Source organism: Marmota flaviventris, chromosome 8 (genome assembly GCF_047511675.1).
Source record: "Marmota flaviventris isolate mMarFla1 chromosome 8, mMarFla1.hap1, whole genome shotgun sequence".
Lineage (NCBI taxonomy): Eukaryota > Metazoa > Chordata > Mammalia > Rodentia > Sciuridae > Marmota > Marmota flaviventris.
Window position 1 is genome coordinate 57,590,523 of NC_092505.1, and position 21,818 is coordinate 57,612,340.

The 21,818-nt window shown below is 44.5% G+C and overlaps 1 protein-coding gene across 2 annotated transcripts; it reads left to right on the forward strand.

Moving 5' to 3' along the window:
- Window positions 1-1,262: 1,262 nt before the first annotated feature.
- Window positions 1,263-19,856, forward strand: Hcls1 (hematopoietic cell-specific Lyn substrate 1). 2 transcript variants are annotated; one of them, XM_027935990.3, is made up of 15 exons: window positions 1,302-1,370; window positions 3,463-3,681; window positions 4,716-4,799; window positions 5,344-5,417; window positions 11,224-11,353; window positions 12,662-12,772; window positions 15,102-15,156; window positions 15,461-15,571; window positions 16,215-16,270; window positions 16,888-16,957; window positions 17,513-17,724; window positions 18,103-18,207; window positions 18,629-18,836; window positions 18,985-19,056; window positions 19,237-19,856. In XM_027935990.3, the coding sequence occupies exons 2-15, from the start codon at window positions 3,478-3,480 to the stop codon at window positions 19,371-19,373; spliced, it is 1,629 nt and encodes a 542-aa protein (XP_027791791.1). In that variant the 5' UTR covers window positions 1,302-1,370; window positions 3,463-3,477; the 3' UTR covers window positions 19,374-19,856. The 2 variants fall into 2 exon arrangements, with proteins under 2 accessions (XP_027791792.1, XP_027791791.1); XM_027935991.2 differs by lacking the exon at window positions 3,463-3,681 and having other exon boundaries at window positions 1,263-1,370.
- The last annotated feature ends 1,962 nt before the right edge of the window (window positions 19,857-21,818 follow it).

Below are 21,818 nucleotides of genomic sequence, written 5' to 3' on the forward strand. Positions count from 1 at the left end.
TGTCATCTGTAAGTTCTGTGGTTTCTTCAGAGAACTGTGTTCCTATATGTTGTGTCAAATATCTGGTCTGTTATTTCCAATTATGATACTACATTAGGATTCCAAATGAAATGAAAGTTTTTTTCCCTTTCTACAAACTTACTCTTCCTTAAAATAGTTTCCATGCCCCCATGATAAATACGAGAGAACAAATGAATAAAACTACCCAGTTTATCTCAGATTTGGAAGTGACTTTAGAAACTTTCTGCCCCTTATTCAGAGATGCCCTTTTCTCTATGGGGGACCAATTCCAGTCCTGCTTGGGCCCCTTGGGGAGTCCATGACCTGTGAGCAAGTTTAGGAGAGGCTAGATTGGATACAATAATAAACACCCGCCACTTCTCGGTGGTTAAACAACAAAGGGTTATTTTTTGAAGTCCCACAATGACTGGGATTCTACTCATGTTGTCATTGTCAGCCCCCCCACTCACCGGGCTGCCCAAGGAGCCACTCTGGGGAATTGTAGATTGCCTTGACAGGCAATGAGAGAAAAAACATAGCAAAACTTGCAGTGATCTTGAAATAGAAAAGGATACACTTCATTAGAACAAGTTACCTGAGCAAGTGTGACTTCAAGAGGAAAGGGAAGGACAGCTGATCTGGATGCACAGTCCTACCATCAGATGATACCACCTGGTTCTTTCAGAATTCTCTCTGAAACCAAATCCTCCTGGTGAGCTCCGACTCCACACAGCCCCCCAAACAACCAGGAATCTTTCTCCCTCCATGCTTTGACTTGCCCCTCGTTAGTTATTCTCTCCTGTCAATTGATGAATTCTTATTTAGACATGGACTATATAGGTCTCGCTTTGAAGTGCTGTGGGTAATGCAGAAGTGAGTTAGTTTTTAAATCTTAACTCTTCAAAATCTACATATAAATCACTTTTCCCTTTAGGGCTTTCTTGGTTACTACAGCCTACATCAAATGCTCTGAATTCTTTTACTACTGCAAATGCAGCTGCCCACCTATGCAGGACAAATGCTGATCTACGACATTCCCTGATGGGTTTTCCAGCTCAATGTCTGTTTCTCTGATGAGATTACAAACTTGGAATGAAAACAGCATTTTTTGTGATTGCCTCATGATCCTCAAAACCTTGCAAAAGACCAAAGAATTTAACTCTTTTAATTTAAGTGCCTAAAGCAGAAGGAACTGACTCAAACTTCAGGAAGTAGCTGTGAGGACAGGGTGACAGGAAATGACAGGAAACCTGAATACGGAACTGAAGCAGCCACTCAGTTTCTTACCCTGAAGCTATAGCATTCAGAGAGGGCGCCGGGTGTGGACGTGAGGAGCCCGGAGCTCAGATCAAACGCTTGTGCTGGTGGAGGTGGGTATTCTGAGCGAATGGTGGGAGACTTGGGGAACACAGGGCAAGAATGGAAGATGAATCTACCTGGTGCTCAGTTCTTGTTGAGGGACAAGGTTACTGTTAAACTTTGATGGCCAGAAGGCCTGGGTGCACTGGTGGTGGAGAATGAGCACCTGGGTGTGCAAAGAGAAGGGAAAGGTTTCAGCCCAGGAAGCAGATTTCAGGAGCCAATAAGACCCAGACCCAGCAAAGTGTTTCTGCTGACAATCCAAAGCCACGCTAAGGGCTGCAGCTTCTAGAAACTGAATTGGAAGGGGGATCCACAGGTGATGGAGACAAAGACTGTACTTGAAGAGTCCATGGTTTAGTGGGTAGACGAAACCCACAGAGGAAACGTAACAGATCAGGAAGTAGTCACTAGTGCACACTAGTGCTGAGAACCGAGTGCTGATGGGGCCAAGTGCAGGGTGACTGATCAGCTGAGGCTGGTTTCTATGATTATGATCCCAGAACCCCAGAGTGTCAGAAACAAAGGGGACTTTACACATTACCTAGGTTAAACCCTGGGTTTATTTTCCCTTGGAGGAAATCAGAAATAATCCGTTGTTTGCCAGATTATTTAAGATCCTCTCTGTGAATTTCCTAGTCCAGCCCCCTGTACGTCCTCTATGGTGATTCCCTTGCCATTGTCCGTGTGCTTCACTGATGCTACTGTAAGAGCCTCACAGTGAAGCTTCGACCATGCCTGGGCTCCATGTCTCACTAGCTCACCCTAGACTCCCACTTCTATATAGCAACTCCTATCTTTCTGATTTCTGGGCAGTAGGGAAAGGATATTAAGTTGTCTCTGTATCAGAAACTTTATTTCAATGGAGCTGAGGGTGTGGCTCAGTTGTAGAGCACTGGCCTAGCATGAGTGAGGCACTAGGTTCAATCCTCAGTGCCACATAAAAACACATACCTACATACTTACATACATAAGTAAAGGTTTTGTGTGCATCTACAATCAAAAAGTGAAAAATGGCTGAAGGTGGGAGGGTGATGAGAGTCAGGGTGAGGCCTCAGAGGAGGGGGAAAGAGGAGGAGACTATCGGTCCTCACTGCTTCCTTATTACTCATGAATATTTCAGAGACTTCTCCTTTCAGTTTTCTATGTGAGGTCCTTTTGTTGCAGAGCAGCCCAGGAACCAGCCATAGGAATTATAAGAATGTAGGATGACAGATCTTGTTTACCTGTCCCCACCCCTCATCCACAGCTGTTGCCCCAGCAGGGAAGGCCTAGCCGCTCTTGGTGGTGACACATCCCGCAGCTAGGATGACTCATTCTCTCATTTCCAGTCTCCCCTGTGGCAATTCTATAGCCACACTATCTGGAATTTCCCCTGAGCAGGTTTTCAAAGAGAAGGATGATGTTTCCAAGTGGACACAGAAGCTGGAGAGTCTGAAGGTAGAGGTGGAGAGACAGGAGAGCTCTAGGAGTGGTCAGTTGTAAAGAGAGACAGTGAAGAGGCGCGGGGGGAGGCCACCAGTGGGAAGAGGTGTCTGAAAAGGGAAGGATGGGCAGGGAAGTTGCCAGCTAACAAGAGGGTCAAGAAACCTCAGTGGCCACCAGAGCAGGTGGACGTTGTCTATTATGACCTCTTCACACCAAGATCCAGGAGCCCACAAATGCAGAGCAACTCTAGCTCTTCCTCCAGCACAGTTGGCAAGGCTCAAGGGTACACTGGGGCTGCCCCCGCAGAACAACACCTTGGAATCCTTTCAAACTAGTCTTCTCCAGATTATCTCTTTCATGGTTATTTAGTTGATAAAAATCAAATATCTCCTAATGTTTAAGATAAAGGATTTATTACACGCTAATTTTGAATCCCTTATATTCTTTAGAAATATTATCAAACTTTTTTTAAAACTGAGTAGTAAAGATTTATTCCCAGTAAATAGTGCTTCCCCATGCATTGTTCAATACAGGAATTCCAGCTGCTTGACCCTTCTGACTACCCACAGCTGTGCAGTGACCAGTCTCAGCACAGCTCTTGCATTGATGGTAGAAAAAAAATTCTCAAAATAATTAATTAATCAGGTTGTAGACACAAGATTTTCATTTCTCCAGGAGCTGGACTAGTTTATGTTTGGGTCGTGTGAAAGGAGTCATGTAGATATCAGAGTGAAATGGCAGCATAATTTGATGGATGTCATAGCTTCCCTCACTGATTACCACTCTGTAAGCCACTGCCTGGCTGACCTCTGGACACAAGTGAAGAGTCCAGCTGTTTTGACACCCAGGACATTTAATGTTACCTACACCCATGAGAATTTCTCTCCAGAGAAGGTGAGCCCAAGCCACGTTAGCTTGTCTTAAATAAACCCCATATCCTCTACCTGCACAGAAGTACCTTCCTAAAACTTTCATCTGCTTTGTCTTAGCTCCTATTTTCTTCTAGGAAAAGAATGGCAGGAAACATTGGGATTTTTTTAAAAAAATGTTTATTTTTTTAGTTCTAGTTGGACATAATACCTTTATTTTATTTTTATTAAACCCAGAGCCTCATATGTGTTAGGTGAGCGCTCTACTGCTGACCCACACAACCCCAGCTCCAACATTGGGCTTTTTAAAACTTTTTTTTAATTTGTTCTTTCTAGATATACATGACAGTAGAGTATTTTTTGACATATTATACATACATAGAATAAGTATACCTTGTTCCAACTAGGATCCCCATTATTGTGGTTAATATATGATGCTGAGTTACACTGGTCATGTAAGACATAAGCTCCAGCTTAGGTCTGTGTATAAGGATAGGAAAGATATGCCCAATTCATTCTATTGTCTTTTCTATTCCCATTCCCCCTCCCATCCTTTCATTCCCCTTTTTCTAGTCCAATGAACTTCTAGTCTTCCCCTCCCTTGTTGTAAGTTAGCAGCCACATATTAGAGAGAACACTCTGCCTTTGATTTTTAAAATTTTTTTTTAAAAAAATACTTATTTTTTAGGTGTAGATGGACACAACACAATGCCTTTATTTTTTATGTGGTACTGTGGATCGAACCCGGGTCCCACCTGTGCTAGGCGAGCACTCTACCACTGAGCCACAATCCCAGCCCCTCTGCCTTTGATTTTTGGGGGACTGGCTTATTTCACTCATCATGATTGTCTCCAATTCCATCCTCTTACTGGCAAATGCCATAATTTCATTCTTCTTTATGGCTGAGTAATATTTCATTGTGTATATATACCACATTTTCTTTATCCATTCATCTGTTTAGGGCACCTAGGTTGGTGGGCTATTTAATATTGACTTTTTGTCTTTCCTTCTCCTGATTCTTTTTTATCCTCAATTATTCCCATTTTCTGTCACCTTCAGATGTGGAAGTCTGTAGTGGGTCATGATGTATCTGTTTCCGTGGAGACCCAGGGTGATGACTGGGACACAGACCCTGACTTTGTGGTGAGTTTGAAAGTAGTTTTTCTTGAACGATTAAGAGGGTGAGGGATGAGCATGCATGTGAGCCACTCTCCGACCTTTGAGAAGACTTAGAAAAGGACGATGTGGGACTGAGTCCTCACAGTGGGAAGGATCAGTGGAACAGCAGGTGGATGAGTAGGGCATGTTTGATAGCTGGTGTGAAGGGTGGAAGGAGACAGGTGTGAATGGGTTTTGCAGTGTGGTTGATGGGCCAAGCTAAAGTTGAGGAGCAGGTAGACCTAGTCTCCTTTGGCCTAGGATCCAGGATTTGGGTCAGAACCGTGTGATACAGGTGGGTTGAAATGTTGTAGGAGACTTGAAGAAGAACAGGCAAAGGAGGCAGAGTAAGAATAAAGGTTTCAAAACTCAACAGTTTAAATTTTACATGGGGCCAGACGTAGTAGGGATACCCTGACCGAAGAAGGCAGCGGATACAGGGAACTGGGAGGTCTTTGTAGCAGTGTGGGTGTCTCCTCTTGGCATGGCACATTTCCCACCAACACTTCTGTTGAATGCTCTTTTGTAGAATGACATCTCTGAGAAGGAGCAACGATGGGGAGCCAAGACCATCGAGGGCTCTGGACGCAAAGAGCACATCAAGTAGGTGCCAAATGGACTGGGAGAGGGAAGGGGATTTTGTGAAGAGCTCAAAGCAATCTCAGTAACTCTGGGGAATATGTGGGAGGGAAAAAAATAGTTCATGTCTGTGTATGTGGGTTTTTTTGTTGTTGTTAATTTTGCTTATTTATTTTTTGTAGTAGTGGGGATTAGAACCCAGGGCTTTGCATATTTTAGGCAAGAGCTCTGCCACTGACCTACATTCCAACCCTTTTTTAAAATTTTAATTTTGAGACAGGTTCTTGCTATGTGTCCAAGGCTGGTCTTGAACTTGTGATCCTCCTCCATCAGCTTCCCAATAGCTGGGATTACCGTCGTGCACCACTGCTCCAGTTTATGTCTGTGTATATTTGGGTTTTTTGGAGTTTTTTTGTTTTTTCCTTTTTTTGTAGATTCTTTGTGTGTCTCTATATGTGTCATTGTGTATTTCATTTCTTTCCTCTTGTCCCCCTGACCTTATAATTAGTCTTTTATACCTAAGACCCTGCTACTTCCTCCAGGGGAGTCTGTTGTAGTAACGGCCTTCCTTCAGTCAGGCATCAGGGATTCAGAGAGGAAGTGTCTCTCTACCTCCTACTACCCATTAGGTATCTAGTTATCACCAATCTGTCTCTTCACATAAATATAAATGTGTACTTAGAATAGAGGGTGAGTTCAGATGGGCTAAGAAGGAGTCAGTAAAATCAAGGTGAAGAATTCAGAATAAATTTAAAAAGACAATATGAGCTTCCAGGGTTGGCCCAAATAACTTAAAATACACATTTGTACTTGTCTACCTGGCACAAGTGAGAAGCCTCATGTTTAGTAACACAAAGAAGAGTGATAGGAAAAACGTAATGATTAAAACTATTTTAGCAATGACCTTTTACGGATTGTGATAGCCTAATATTCACTTTTACTATTAAGATACCAGAAGAGAGAAGGAACGTGGGAACATATCCAGAGGCTCCTGTGGGATGTATTGTGTATTAGGATTGAGAGAGCCCCTCCCTTCATGGATTATTCAGATCCATCTAACCAGGACTGTCTGCTTTGGGTAGGAATAGAGTGTCAAAGGCCAGTGGCAAAGTAAACACAACAAAGAGCATAACAAGAGCAACAATAAAAAGAACCAACGACTACATACAAAATGGCAAAATTAATTTTGTCAACTCCATTTTAATCCCCCCCCCCAATCTAGTAGCAATGTTTTAATCTCATTTCCCCTAGATTTAGAAAAGTGTGAGTGGGTAGAACATTTGTCTAGCATCCACAAGGCCCAGGGTTCAATTCCCAGCACTGAAAAACAAAAAATGTCAGTGGATGACCTTGTTACTCAAGCAATACACTAAGAAAACTTGGCACTTGTTTATGTGGTTTGAGAATATTCAGTACTGTGCATGATTGTACAAGCAGACATTATAGCTTTGAATTACAAAGCTATAATGAATGTCATTCTTAAACAAACCAGGCAATTCTGGAAGCAGTTGTAGCTTCACTGAATACATCACTTTGTCTGACGTCCACTGAAGTCATACAATGTGGTAACCATGCATATGTCTTGTTAACCTAGCTGGATCTATACCTAATGCAATAAATGTTAGATATATTTCCACAAAAACTTACTCACCTCCCATTTATCCAGGCTACCAAGTTACAAAAGCCTGATCTTTGTTGGTAACAGGCCTGGTGACTCTCTCTTATCCTCTCTGATAGTCAGTTTTCTCATTTGGACAAAAAAAGACCTCTAGAGGACATTCCAGTATACAGTGTCTAACCCTCTGGTTCTCTGTGGCTTATGTGCTCTAAGCCTACCTTCACTGTCTGATGGGAATCACTGAGGCCTTTGGAGCTGGGGGATTTGGGGGGTTCAGTCCAAGAGTAACTGTGCGCTTACATGACTCAAAGCAGGAAGAGGAAGTGGCTGGTTCTCACTATCTCACCACCATCTCCCACGCCACGGTGTTTCTTTTTAGGTCTGTCTTCAATAACTTTAGTTTAAGAAGTGGTTTGGTAATTCAGAAAATAGCTCAAATGCTCCTCTCTGTCCCCCAACTTTTATATAAAGAAACTGCCTGATTTCCAAAGTCTGTGGCCCTTTCCACCTTCCTCTCCACTCTTGCCCACTAATCTATTTTGGTGTCTCTTCTCTTGACCACTAAGGATTCTCACTACTCCCAGACAAGAGTTTCTTAGACTATCTTTGGGAAAGAACCAGGTTTTAGTCTGCTCTTGTTTTCAAATTTGTCACAGACTGATATTTTTGTAAAATGAAAAAAATGACATGAAAAAAAAAGTACAATTTTTAAAATATGTTTTTAGCTGTAGTTGGATACAATACCTTTATTCCATTCATTTATTTTTATGTAGTGCTGAGGATCGAACACAGGGCCCCACGCCTGCTAGGCGAGCACTCTACCGCTGAGCCACAACCCCAGCCTCGAAAAAAGCACAATTTTAATTTTTAGATTTGACAGATCTGATTGCTATGTTAAATTGCTATGAAAGGTTCTAAATACATACTCCCAATTTTTATTCTTATTTCATGGTGGAAGAGAAGTGGTTGGGCTTGTGCACTGCACCCTGAGCAGCATGACACCAGACACAGCTCCTGGTGCTTCCTGAGACCTGTCTGGTTGTCAGGTCCCATCCTCACTGCCTCGGGAGCACTGTCCACTTTGTCATGCCCTGACATTTTATTCCAACTGGCAACGTAGAATGATGTGGTACCAAGAGTACTAAACAAGCAGCCTGAAGATCTAGGGACTGTTCCCTGCTCTGCTACCAAGGGACTCGGGGCATTGAAGAGAATTATGTCACCACTCTGTCTCTATTCCCCCTTGTGACTGGGAATAATAGACCATCCCTGTTTACCTCACAGGAATGCTATGAAGAGCCACAGCTATGGCCTAAGAATCATGGCAACACTTATTAACTGTTACGTGTCATGCAAAATGCGTTTCCCAAACAACACTATATCATAGATCATGCTGTTATCCTGATTTCACAGAGAAGTAAATAGAGAGGTTTAGATGTTTAATAGTTTGTCCAAGGATGTACAAATAATAATTTGAATTCAGCTCAGTCTGACTCTGTGGGCGGAATTTTGTTGTTGTTGTTGTTCTAGGGATTGAACCAGAGGCATTTTATCACTGAAATACATCTCAGGCCTGATTGATTGATTGATTGTGGAGACAGTGTCTTGCTAGGTTGCTTAGGGCCTCACTAAATTGCTGAGGTTGGCCTTGAATTTGTAATCCTCCTGCGTCAGCCTCCTGAGTCTCTGGGATTACTGGTGTGTGCCACTGTGCCCCGCTTTCTTCTTAAATTTATCCTAAAATATTTCATATTATTTCATGTGGCTATAATTATATTTATTTTTAGCTTTGAATTTCCAAGTGTCCATGGCTAGTATATAGAAATAACTTGATTTTTTTTAAGAGAGAGAGAAAGAGAGAATTTTAATATTTATTTATTTTTTTTTTAGTTTTTGGTGGGCACAACATCTTTGTTTGTATGTGGTGCTGAGGATCGACCCAGGCTGCACGCATGCCAGGCGAGCGTGCTACCGCTTGAGCCACATCCCCAGCCCAAGAAATAACTTGATTTTGACATAGTTACCTTGTATCCTGTGATATGGCCAAAGTCATTTAATAGTTCTAGTAGATTTTTGTTTATGGATATTCCTTCATACATGATCACAGAATATATAGTAACATAGTATACATACAGAACCACTCACCTTTGTGCTTTTAATTTTGTTTAAAAAAAAACCAAAAAACAAAGCTCTGTCCTTTCTCTTAGTTCATCTTTGAAGTCCTGGATTTTGCTTGGTTCCCATGAACTTCATTGCTTTATTAATGTAACATAGTTGAAATTTTTAAATGGATATCTGAGAGTGTGTCAAAAGTTTCTTAGATGTACTTGGCATATTGAGTTATTGAATTATAATTTTTCCTCTCTACTCTTGCACCTGACCCAGTATTTCCATACATTAATCATCTTTGTGTCCTCAGAACCTAACAGCACCTCACACTCAAAAATTGTTTAATTAATAATCATTGAATAAAGGAATGCTATATCAAGACCTATTCAGAATGGATTCAGCTATATCCTAAATAGGTTAATAAAAAGTTGTTATTTTCCTCTGGTCATATTTTAATTCAAATGATATGATCTGTTGATTGGCATAATCTCCTGGCTAGCCACTGTCTTCTATTAAGTGGGTGTTTCTTAATATCATTTTTCTAATCCCTTTTTTAAAACTTGTTTCAACGTAATGTAGTTATGATCTTCTTAATAATCACTAAGCTCATTAAAACGTAGTAGATATTTCTTAATTGAAAGCAATGTTTGGCCCCATTGTCTTCATTCTTCATCTGAGTCTTTCAGTTGGGAAGCACAGGAGGGTGATTTAATTGTTCTTGGATCCCACAGCTTTTCTGACACAGTAGGTTCTAAAGCATTGGTGTTGTTGAACTAGTAACATGGGACCTCTGCCGTCACGCTGCCAGAGGGTTTAAAGGAGGCATGGGAACAGAGGGTTCTTCCAGCACTTAGATTAATTTCATCTGGTTTATAGCCAGCTTTCTAAAATTAACTGTGGCTAAAGCTGAAAAGGCTTTTTTAAAAGACCTTCACTGGATTATCCCACAAGGCCACCAGATGGATCTATTCTTCCATGAAAGAAGAGCATTTCCACGGTGAGATGGCCATTCTGCCTATAACCAATGTGTCTTCTTGTCCTGAGCTTGTGAAGGACCAGGGACATCACTCTCAATACCTCAAATCTTCATTGCTTGCTGCAGAAGGTCAAATTTCTTACCTAGAGTTCTCTTGCCCAAATGTTTCTAAAAATCCCCAGGGGTTCCTGTATGTGCCCCAAGTATATATTAGTCCTTGTTGTCACTTAAGGGTGCTGGTGCTGATCTATGGCTTCATATGCTCAGGCCAAACCCATTGGCCAAGGTGAATGTCCACCCTCTGAAGTGTTGCAGCCACCTTCATTATAAAGATGGAAGTGAGTGTTCAGGGAGAGACAGGATGGCTCCCTGGATGTCACTTGCTCTTAGGGATGGGGCAAATCCCTGGGTGTCCCAAATCTATCATTTGAACCCTAAACTGTTATAACAGTTAAGGATAAATGGATATTATTATTATTTTTTTTTGTTTAGTATTAGTTTTCTCAGGAATTATCTGGCATGGGGAGAAGAGGGTCAGAAGATGTTGATTCTTGACAAAAACATTCACACAATACTAATGTATAAATAAATTTACCCAATGCTGCACTTTTATAAGCACCATTTTTAATGATTTCCAGTATGCTATTGAAGCTTAACGTTTCAATTTTCTAAACTATTTTTTAGTTATTGGTCATGTACTTTCTTGCTGTTTTGCTGTTGTGCACAATGTTTCAATGAATATTTTTATGCTTCTTGAGATGGATCACTTAATTGACAGAAAGTAGGTCCAATCAGAGAGGAAGATGACATCTCAGTTATTACAATATAGACACCATCATCATCTAAGGCTCAAGAACATGAAAAAAAATGATACTAAAGATCAGAAGCTTATTTTAATAAGCAAAATAACAGACTATAGGAAATAGTCTGAGAGCTTCTGAGAGTTTAAATCAGGGTATTGTGCACAGGTCAGACTGATCTCTTACTGCCAGACCCATCACTAGCATATTTTGAGGACTCGGGTCATTGATACAAATAAACAGACCTCAGGATTTCCACTTTTCTGGGAGGATGGGTTCACTGATCTCCCTATGCTGGGTGAATCTCGATCATGTGGTTGCTTCCAGCATTCACCAGCTGAGGAGCAAAGTGTCGGAGGAGCATGATGTTCTCAAGAAAAAAGAAATGGAATCAGGGCCCAAAGCGTCCCATGGCTATGGTGGTCGGTTTGGAGTGGAAAGAGACCGAATGGACAAGGTGAGTTGCAAGGGAGAGATTTGTTTTTAAAAAAATAAAATAAAATAGACTAATTTGTTGGTTTCATGGTTTAAATTTGTTCAAAAGTACAGTTCCCACTTAGGCTTTAAAAAATAGAATGTCTGCATGTAATTTTTATCATTTTTTTCCTGATCTTAACACCTAAGATAGGATAGTGGAAAATAGAGGCCAAATATTAGAATGGCAGCCAGAGGCACACTGTCACTCCTGCATCAACAAGAGAGGGTGTGCCGGGTTTCTGTTCGCGACTAAAACACACAGGGTTCACTCCAGTTAAACTGGGCTAATTGGGCTGCACAAAATAACCACACAAGAGACACAAATACCTTTTTCTTTGGGGTTGCTGTGATGGCTCCTCTGAACTTAAGGGTCCGCAGGGAAAGAGAGAGAGCATGTGCTGACCCCTTTTATTGAGGAGAAGCTATTCAAATGAGGCCAGGGGTCAGATTTCAGGGGGCTGAGTCTATCTTCATGATGTCCACTGTCAGCAGGTTAACTGACATCTGGGTAGGCCACACCCAAGGACACAGTAAGAGAAGGGGACACACACAGGCACTTCCATGGAAGATTCTATCCTAAACAGGGCCAGGGGTTATATTACAAAAGAAGAAGTGAGCATAGCTCCACCCATGGGGCTGTAGGAAGACACAGCCTGGGCACGAAGACAGTCACTCGAACCCTAGAAGAGCGGGACAGTCTAGCAGCATGGGTGCCTGACGCCACATCACCCAATAGGGGAGTTAACTCAATCACATGGGAGGTTGGTCTCCCACAAGTGTGCACAAGAGGAGAAGGGGAAAATAGGTTTTAGAATCATTTATTTATTTTAAATGTCTATATATTATGTCTTTGTTCAACTTCTTTTATTATTTCTTTACTGTATATTTAGTGATCTTTTTGTACATATATTACACATTAAATGTTGGAGAAAAGTTAAGAATTTACTTCATTATTGTTTTGATGCACAAGGCCCTTGTTTTAGATCTTTTTGTTTCTGGTTTGAACACTGCTCCTCCTACCCAGCTCTGTCCTCTGGCTCCCTGCCCAGCCTCCAGGAGTCTTCTAGGTGATGGCTCCCTGGTGGTACAGGGAAGAATCAGGGATGTGCAAGGCCAGGAAAGGCCCCCTGCCCTCATCCCGTACTCCTCAGCACCACTCTCAGAGGCTGCAGGACTGATCCAGCGTGGACTTTCTGGTGTTCTGACATGCAATGGATATTGCATCCCTGTATCTATGGTTTCAAGGTCATTTTGACCATTTCATCCTTCCATTCTTGATTGTTCTCAGAGTGCCGTGGGCCATGAGTATGTTGCTGAGGTGGAGAAGCACTCTTCGCAGACTGATGCTGCCAAAGGCTTTGGGGGCAAATTCGGAGTTGAGAGGGACAGGGCAGACAAGGTAAGCAGTGACTTGCTCCCCGCACTGTCCTCCTTAAACCATGGGGGACCTGCTGATACTTGCCCATAAATGTAGGCCACACTATTGGAGGCAGTAGATACTATTTGGGTGTGGCACCATCACAGGTGTAGTCCCCATGAACTCCCTCAGCAAGTTCCTTGGTGCCACTGTTGGAGGCCACATGCTGAGCCCCAAGATATCCATTTAAATGCAGCAGGGGCTGGATATAACAGTGGTACAGCACTTGCCCAGCCTTTGTGAGGCCTGGTTTTTCATTCCTATCACTGCAAAAAAATAAATAAATGAGGCAAAGACTCAAGTTCTCTGAATAAGAATTCCTCAAGCCATTGGTTTTGTTTTTGTTTCTTTATTTTATGTTTAATTTATTTGTTTGATTGGGTTTCTGGTACTGGGGATTAAACCCAGGGGCACTTTACCAATGAGCCACATCCTCAGTCCTTTTATTTATTTATTTACTGGTACCAGGGATTGAACTCAGGGGCATTCAATCACTGAGCCACATCCCCGGTCCTATTTTTCTATTTTATTTAGAGACATGGTCTCATTGAGTTGTTCAGCGCCTAGCCATTGCTGAGGCTGGCTTTGAACTTGTGATTCTCCTGTCTCAGCCTCCTAAGCTGCTGGGATTACAGGCATGCCCCACCGAGCCCAGCAAGTCATTGGTTTTTATTATACCTATACACATGAAGAGAAATTTTCCCAAGCTCTTCTTTTGGCCTAACATCAAAACCTTCTAAAAATGCATGCCTTTCAGGAAAACAGAGATGTCAACTTAAATATTATTACCATGACAACAAATAATCTAGAAAAGCAATTATTTAGGATCGAAATGATTTTCAGAGGTGAAGGGTACTTTTCACAGGATTTAGCTTCAATCTCTGAAGTCTGGGTATTTACAGAGATTCCTTTGTACCAAACAGTAGTTTAAAAGAAAAAAAAAAAAAAAAAAAAAAAAAAATATATATATATATATATATATATATATATATATATATATATATATATATATATATATATACCAGTATAGTACAATTACAGGATGACAAGGTGGACAGGAGAGGAAATTTGCTAATTCATTGAAGCTCTCTGTTCCATGCCTTATTAAATGAGATTCTTTGAGCTTTTATTTCATGGTGCAGGCTGGTGTCTCTTCCCTACAGCACTCCCTGCAGCTGCACAGAGAGAGGACATCTTCAAGCTAACTCAGTTGTATTGTTCTAATTTCCAGCATTTGTTAATTATGTGAGACTGAATTCATAAAACTAAGTGCTAGAATATTGACTGTCTACATGGTGGAGAGAGGCAGGGGAAAGCCAAAACACATCTTGGAAAGTTCAAAACCTGCTCTAAAGAAAAGGGAAATGCAGAAGGTGATTTTTGAAGGCATAAATGGCATAGCTTGTAATGTTCTATAAACAGGATGGAATTTCCTGTTCCATTTGGCTCCCCTCCTGTGTGTCTTTGCCTAATCTCTTATTGTCTGCTTTACAAGCCACAAAGGAAATCACCTGAACAGTGTGTGTGTCATGTAAATAAAGAAAGGACACTTTACTAATTAGTTCGTGAAATGCAAAACCTAGACTTGCTTACAGACTCCCAGTTACTGTGCAATGGGGATGCAGCCCCCAGGTGATGTTAGGTCCCCTGGACAGTTCATCCAGCTCTGGGGTCAGCCCAGATCCAGATTCTCCCGGTTTTTCCCACCCCCACCAAAATCTGCATCTTTGTGTTTCACTGCTGAGTTATGAAAGAAGAGAGGCAAGTATAACCAACCAAGAACAGGATAAATATCTCTTTCATGTGCATACTGGTTTACAAGGTACTTTTATACGTATTATCTGATTTTAGTTTTGTGAGGATTTCTCAGGAAGAAATACACTAAATTTAGAGAGTGACTCAATGCAGACTCATGTATATACCTTGTTCCATTTTTTGTCATATTATTCTAAATGAAGAGGGAGCCTTTCTTGCATTTTATAGTGGAGATGGGTAAAGCAGGTGTTCTACTCTTCATGTTATATTAGAGACCAGTGCGCAGTCCTATTAAGGAGCATGTCTAAAGCTAACCAACTATGAATAGGGGAAGCGGGGTTGGATCTAGAGCTGTCTGTGTGCAGAGCCCGTGCTCACTGCTCGGTAGAACACTGCCAGGCACCAGCCTGTCGGGATTCTGTTTCTAGGTTAAAGCCCCATCACAGCCCTGAGCCCCCATAATCTACCTTTGGGGCTGAACCTAGAGTAACGGAAAGCCAGGGAGAGGAAAACTGACAGTTCGGACGCTAACAGTTCTCTGTCCATTTCTCTGCAGTCAGCAGTGGGCTTTGATTACAAAGGAGAAGTGGAGAAACACACATCTCAGAAAGGTAAGGACCTGCACTCCCGCCTCGCCTACCTGCCCGGCTGGCTCCTCCACGGACTTCACCTCCCAACAGCTGCTGCCAGTGTCCCTGCTCCAGGACTCCCGGCCCACTACCACTACCCACTCTTTAATTCTACTGTGTGCTTGTTCTCTCTGTCCCCTTCACTGCTTTCTATGAGACTGATGAAGTTTTCTTTCATTCTTTTTTCTTGTAACAGTCTGAAAGTAAACTATTTGATTCCTTTATTCTAGAGTTATCCTTGAATTTTAAGTCTCTAAGATTTAACAGACTGCCCTTTCAACCCTAGACTACTCTCGAGGCTTTGGTGGCCGTTATGGGGTGGAGACGGATAAACGGGACAAAGCAGCTCTGGGATATGACTACAAGGGAGAGACGGAGAAACACGAGTCCCAGAGAGGTGAGTTGGGGCTGAGAAGAGAGAGGTCACGGAGAAGGACAGAGATCTCCTTCCATTCTGTCTGGAAGTGGCTCCAGGGGCCCCGGATGTGGAGGGGCTGATGTGCAGAGAAGACAGGTGGGGTGGGGTGGAGAGTAAGTGGGTGGAGGAGGGGAGACATGCAGGGGTGGAGAAGACAACACAAGATTAGGAGCAGAGCTGAGGAGGGAGGCCAAAGAGAAGGGGTCACTGGGGAAGGGGTGGAGACAGGCTGGGCGATGGCCACACAGTGGCTTGGCTATGTGTCTCTCATCCCCTTCTGCCTCACAGTCTTTCTCTTCCCTGGATCCGTGCAGTGGTAGCTGGAGAGCTCTCCTTGTTTTTTCCTTTTTTGTTTGTTTTGTTTCCCATTATTTTGAAACTTCTTTAATTTTGTTTCCCTGTTTCCATTTCTCTCTTCTCCATTCTCTCTGAACTTTTCCCCCCATCCTTTCCCCTCTTTTCCCACCCATGCCTCTCTCTATCCTCCGAATCTCACATTTCCTCTTGTGTCTCTGTGTCCCACATTCCTGTCTTCTGGTCCTTCTTCCCACGGCTCCATTTCCCCACCTAACTCCAGCATTTTAATCTCCTATAGTGACTCTCAGAACTTCCTGTCCCACAGATTACGCCAAGGGCTTTGGTGGTCAGTATGGAATCCAGAAGGACCGAGTGGATAAGGTAACGCGCCAGAACACCAGTGTCCTGAGAAGGGTCCCCTACGTGTAGGGAAGTAGAGAGAAGAGTTCAAAGCAAAGTGGGGAGAAGGTTGGGACAGTGATGCTGGTGCTCTGAGCCTGTCCTGCTGGGATCCTGCCCTCCCCATTGACTGCCTTCAGCATCTGATGGACATGAGGTCACAACCTGTTTGAGCTTTAAGCGAAGACAGTGGAGTGCAGCAAGGAGAGACAGAGGAGAAACGAATCCTAGGGAAAGGTGGTGTTAGTTGTGCAGTTTCGTGGATTGCTTGGAATTGCTTAACCCACTCCTTTTTATCTCTTCCTAGTCCACGTCACTGTTGTTCCATGCACTAGCTCCTTCTGCATTGGCCAGGGACCCTGCTGCATTCTAGGCTCAAGACATGTGATCCAAAGTACACTAAGCTTTCAAAGGGAGCCACCAAACCTACCTGTTTAGAACTCTCTCTGCCACAAAATAATAATAGGACCTTGTACTAGTGTTAAGACCCACATGGTTAAGGGCTACTTCCTACAGTGGGCCCAATCTCCAGTACTGCCTTCTGAGTCACTGCCATCCTGTCCCTCCCCACCTGCACAAACTGTTATCCCAATTTACAGAGTGCTGTTGGCTTCAATGAGATGGAGGCCCCAACCACAGCTTATAAGAAGACGACACCCGTAGAAGCCGGTGAGTCTCAGTTTCCTCTATGATCTTCAACTTCCTCTTTCTCCTCCGCAGTCTATCTCCTGCATGCCTTTAACTGCAGAGGTTATCTGAGGGAGGCTTGATCCCTAGCTTCATATTCCCAGATCTGTCTCCTAGAAAAACCAGGTCAAGTGATAGAGTGGCATTAGGGAGGGAACTGGGGGCAGAGAGGGAGGGAGAAGTACTTGGGAAGGGTATGCAGGGGTAGGAGCTTGGGATGGGCAGAAGATGCTGGTGGCTAGAGGGCGTACATGTTTGAGGAGAGTGAGCTACTGAGGGAACCAAGGCTTATAATTTAGAAAGGACAAGAGTCTGAGGTCACAGCGAATGGCTAGATGGAAATCTGGGCTTTGAGTCCAAACCATCCTCCTGTACCCCTCTGTTCCTCCATCACCACCTCTTTCTCTCTCCCTCCATGAGTCCCCTCTCCATCTTCTCTTCTGGATATCTAAAACTGATTCCTCTTCTTCATTCAAACGCCACCCTTTCCTCCACTCCCCGTCCATGTCAACCCTAATTCTTCTTGCCTGTGTACAGCTTCCAGTGGTGCCCGTGGGCTGAAGGCAAAATTTGAGTCCATGGCTGAGGAGAAGAGGAAGCAGGAGGAAGAGGAGAAGGCACAGCAGGTGGCCAGGCAGCAACAGGAGCGCAAGGCTGTGGTGAAGATGAGACAAGAGGCTCAGCAGCCAGTGGCTCCTGCAGAAGAGCCAGCAGCGCCCGCCCCATTGCCCAAGAAAATCTCCTCAGAGGTGAGCCTGGCCCTCTAGGATCCTCGCCTGGAATCTCTTTCCCAGACAGAACCTGAGGGGTCCAAAGGATGGCAAGAAAATAAGGCCTGGGTCTTCCCTGTGTAGGCAGAGTCCTGTTCCTGTCCCCAGGAAGATTCAGTCATCTGTGTAGTTGATACTCGTATGTCAGAAACATCAGAAAACAAACAAGTGAACACTAAGATATATGTAGTACAATGAAGGGCAGGCCACCAGCCACTGCAGCCAGTCATCCAAGAGGAAGGAGCCAGTTCAGGCTGGGGCTCATCTTGAGCAATGAGTTCTAGTTGGATTGGCAGAGAGCAGGACGGGTGTGCCTGGTGATTGTGAGTGAAGGTGGTGGGTGCTCGTTCTCCGTAGGCCTGGCCTCCAGCACAGAGTCATCCAGCACCAGAGCCCGAGCCTGTGAGAACTAGCAGAGAACACCCAGTGCCTTCCCTGCCCATGAGGCAGAGTCCCCCGGAGGTAAGCAGGGCCCCGAGGACTCTCTGCCCCAGGGAGGTGGGTTGCATAGGGTGGCCAAACACCCTGCTTCACCTGGAGTCCCAGGTGGAGTTCTGGTTTGAGTGGTGAAAAGTCCTGCATTCTGGAAAATTCCCAATCCTGGACAAACTAGGACAGCTTCTTATCTTATGCTATCCCAACGATGTGCTTTTGCTTCAGAGTTTCCCTGGGCTTCCAAAGGCTCTGACTTGCCTTGCACTTTCCTGCCTTTATTCCTTTTACATTCCCCTCCTGTCGTTTCTTGGTAGGTGTTCTGAGTGACTGGGTATGGAAGGAGGTTGCAGGATGAAGATGGATGACAGACTGTGGTGGTGCAGGTGGGGTCTCCACTGACTCCTCCTGGTGAGTGCAAGTCACCCTGCTCCACATTGTCTTTTCTCAGGACTATGAGGAGCCCCCAGCTCTGCCTCCTAGAACTCCAGAAGGCTTCCAGGTGGTGGAAGAGCCAATATATGAAGCAGAGCCTGAGCCTGAGAATGACTATGAGGATGTTGGGGAGATGGACAAGCAGGAGCAGGATAATGATCCAGAGGGGGACTATGAGGATGTGCTGGAGCCTGAGGATCCCTGTGTTCCCTCCACCCTGGCTGGTGAGTGGGGTATGGTTAGGGGGAGAAGCAACTCCTCAGTTTTGTCAGGTGTGGAAGAAGAGGAGGATGCGTTTCCCCACTGCCCAGGAGGATCTGTCTCTGCCTTCTCCTTGTTGGTGAGACCATGTGTATATTTCTCATCATGCAGGACCATCAGGCAGCCCAGCTGGGGCTGGGGCTATGGGGATCTCAGCTGTTGCCCTGTATGACTACCAAGGAGGTAGGTTGGGAGTGGCCTGAGACCTCTGATACACAGGAAGGGGATGGATTCTGGGGGTCAGGGAAAGGCCCAGTCTTGCCACCAAGACAAAGGCCAGGCCTCTTTCCTGGGAGTAAGTTCAGGGAGAGATGGCAGGATTCCTGTTTGACCATCCTAATATCCCCTCCATTTCCTCCCCAGAGGGAAGTGATGAGCTTTCCTTTGATCCGGATGACATCATTACTGACATTGAGATGGTGGATGAGGGCTGGTGGCGGGGACGTTGCCACGGCCACTTTGGACTCTTCCCTGCAAATTATGTCAAGCTCCTCCAGTAACTGACCTCACTATCTACTACAGCTGTGACTCCCCATGTCCAAAGTGGCTCTGCCTCCATCCCATCCCCATTCCTGCTGCAAGTGCCTAACAGGAAGTCTTGGGTTACCTGAGGTTCTGGACAGACTTCCCTCTCCTGTTTCATTAGGGCTTCAGGCCGAAACAGCATGAGGAAGGAGGTTTCCTTCCCCTCGGTGTCCTCTGTGTCCTGGAATAGCTCATGGATGTTTACATTGTGGTCCTGCCTTCTTCCCCAGTAATGCCCCCTATAATGACACCCCCAACTCTGATCTATTCCCTGTAAGCACTGGGCTTCCTGGTTTGCTTACCTGAGAAGGTGGGTCTATTCTACATGGTTGTGTTTTTGCCCACTTTTCTTTCCTTCGGAGATATTTCTGAGATTTTTTTCTGTTCAGTCCTAAAGTTGGAAATAAAGTGGGACTACTGTGCACCTCTGTGCTGAGGAAAATAAAACTTCTTGTGCAGTCCTGGCTCTCATGGCTCTAAATTTCCCACCCCCTTCCAGGCACATCCAGAAGACCCACTCTTAACACTGCCTATTCCTAGCACTCTAGATTCAAGGGCAAGGCATTTTCCTATTCCCTTACACCCGGTCCGAAACAGGTGATCTTGAGAATGGTGGTAAGGTGGGATGATAGGGGGCCAGGTGGTATCCACGTTAAGGTGGTATCAACTTCTACCAGCTTTAGCAGTTGTGCCAGGCCAGCCACCTGCCTGGGAGTAACGACACACTCTTTCCATGTGGTGTTTGTAGAGGAAGAAGCTCAATCTAGAGGATAGAAAGCAGGAGAAAGGAAAGGAAAACAAATTGTAGTGAGGCTGAAGAGGATTTAGATCCAGAGACAGTGGCCTCCTTGTAGCAGGCTGGATGGAGGAAGTACATGAAACTTCTGAATGGCCCAGAGCCGAGGCAGATAGGAAAGAGGGTAAGGACATGTGGACGGCCATTGTGGACAAAAAGTGAATCACCAAGCAAACCATGGGATGAGAGAAATTCAGAGGTCAGGGCAAGATGGGTTTTTCTCAGCCCCAGACTACTGTGCTCAGCCTCAGCAAAGGTCAGAGACAGAAGATTTGAGGGCACAAAGTGGGGTATTTGGTGTAGATGATCTTTGGTTGATAGGACATAGAATCTATGCTGTTACCAGCATCCAAGTTGAGTCCAGCTTTCACAGAGGGAGAAGGCATTGGGGTGGAGGAGGAGGAGGAACTAGGATTAGTGGCTGAGATCCACAGTTGCTCCAGGACTTCATCAGAATTGGTGAGCTGCGGGGGCACCTAGAGAGCTGCATGCTTCAAACTTGTTCTTGACTTTTCTTCAAGACACATAATCCTTAGTTTTGATAATGACTTCTATGCCAGCAAATCACAAAACTGTCTCTAGATATAACTCACAAGATTCACACACCTTAACCTTTCAAAGGTGAGTGCAAAGCAGCCTTTATTTCCTCCTATAGAGACACTGGGATTTCCAGTATATAGCAATAGGTTACCACATGTACACAATATCATTCTTCATTTCAGTTTGATTTGATTTCACACAGAAGGCAGACTTTTACAGCAGTTTTCCTAATCCATCTCCAAGTTCCACTTTGCTTTTTCACTGTTCCCTTCAGAAGAGGAGAAAAGTTCTTTTCTAGATCCCTGTGCTGCTAAGGCAACAGTCCTTTCTGGCCCAGTTCTACAGACCCTGCCCTCCACATTCAGCTGGTCTCTGCCCTGGTCTGCCTTTCTGGGCTGTGATGCTCATCAAGGGCTCTGTTGAGGCTCTATTCCTGTGACACAGCCCTCTCTGCCCACCTCATGTGCTTCTTACTCTGAAGCCGTGTCTAGCTGTCTTTCCTCTTCCTTAGGCGCTCCCTGCTCCTGCTGCTCACTACAGCCTGACCTCACTAATCAATCACCTGTCTCCCCACAGCCTCTCTGATAAGGTCCCCTCCTGCTCCCTCTGCTCTCTCCTCTAGGAACCCGGGGATACCAGCAGTACCCTGGTTTCCTGCAATATGGACCATTATCTTATAAATGTGTTTGATGATGTTGACCAAATCAGTACTGTTCTGAAGGGAGCATGTGGGAGAGGAAAGTGCCTCAAGGAGCGCCCCGCACCCCACCAGGGGGCGTGTCCTGAACCCGTGCCCCGCCCACCCGCGCTGTGGAGGGAAAGCCTTTTGCTCTCTTCATGCCTCTGTGGTTGCTCCTCAACCACGGCCCTGACTCATCGTCCTCTGTCCGTAGTTCCTCTTTCTCTCTTTTTCTAATTAGAAATCCTGGCTTTGGGAGCATTATTCCTCCACATAAGAAGGACCAGATTCCAAACACATGTAACTGACACCCAGAGAACTCTCTTCCTTTCTTCTTTCCCACACCTGACATGCAGAGTTTGCTTCTGGTTACTCATCTTCACTGAGTAAAGCCTTAGATCACAC

Bases quoted from the DNA above. Each gene is read 5' to 3' on its own strand.
- Hcls1 (XM_027935990.3), top strand. From the start codon at position 3,478: ATGTTTGGGTCGTGTGAAAGGAGTCATGTAGATATCAGAGTGAAATGG. The intron at 15,157-15,460 runs GTAAGGACCTGC...TTTCAACCCTAG, and splicing joins GAAACACACATCTCAGAAAG to ACTACTCTCGAGGCTTTGGT. The intron at 15,572-16,214 runs GTGAGTTGGGGC...CCTGTCCCACAG, and splicing joins GAAACACGAGTCCCAGAGAG to ATTACGCCAAGGGCTTTGGT.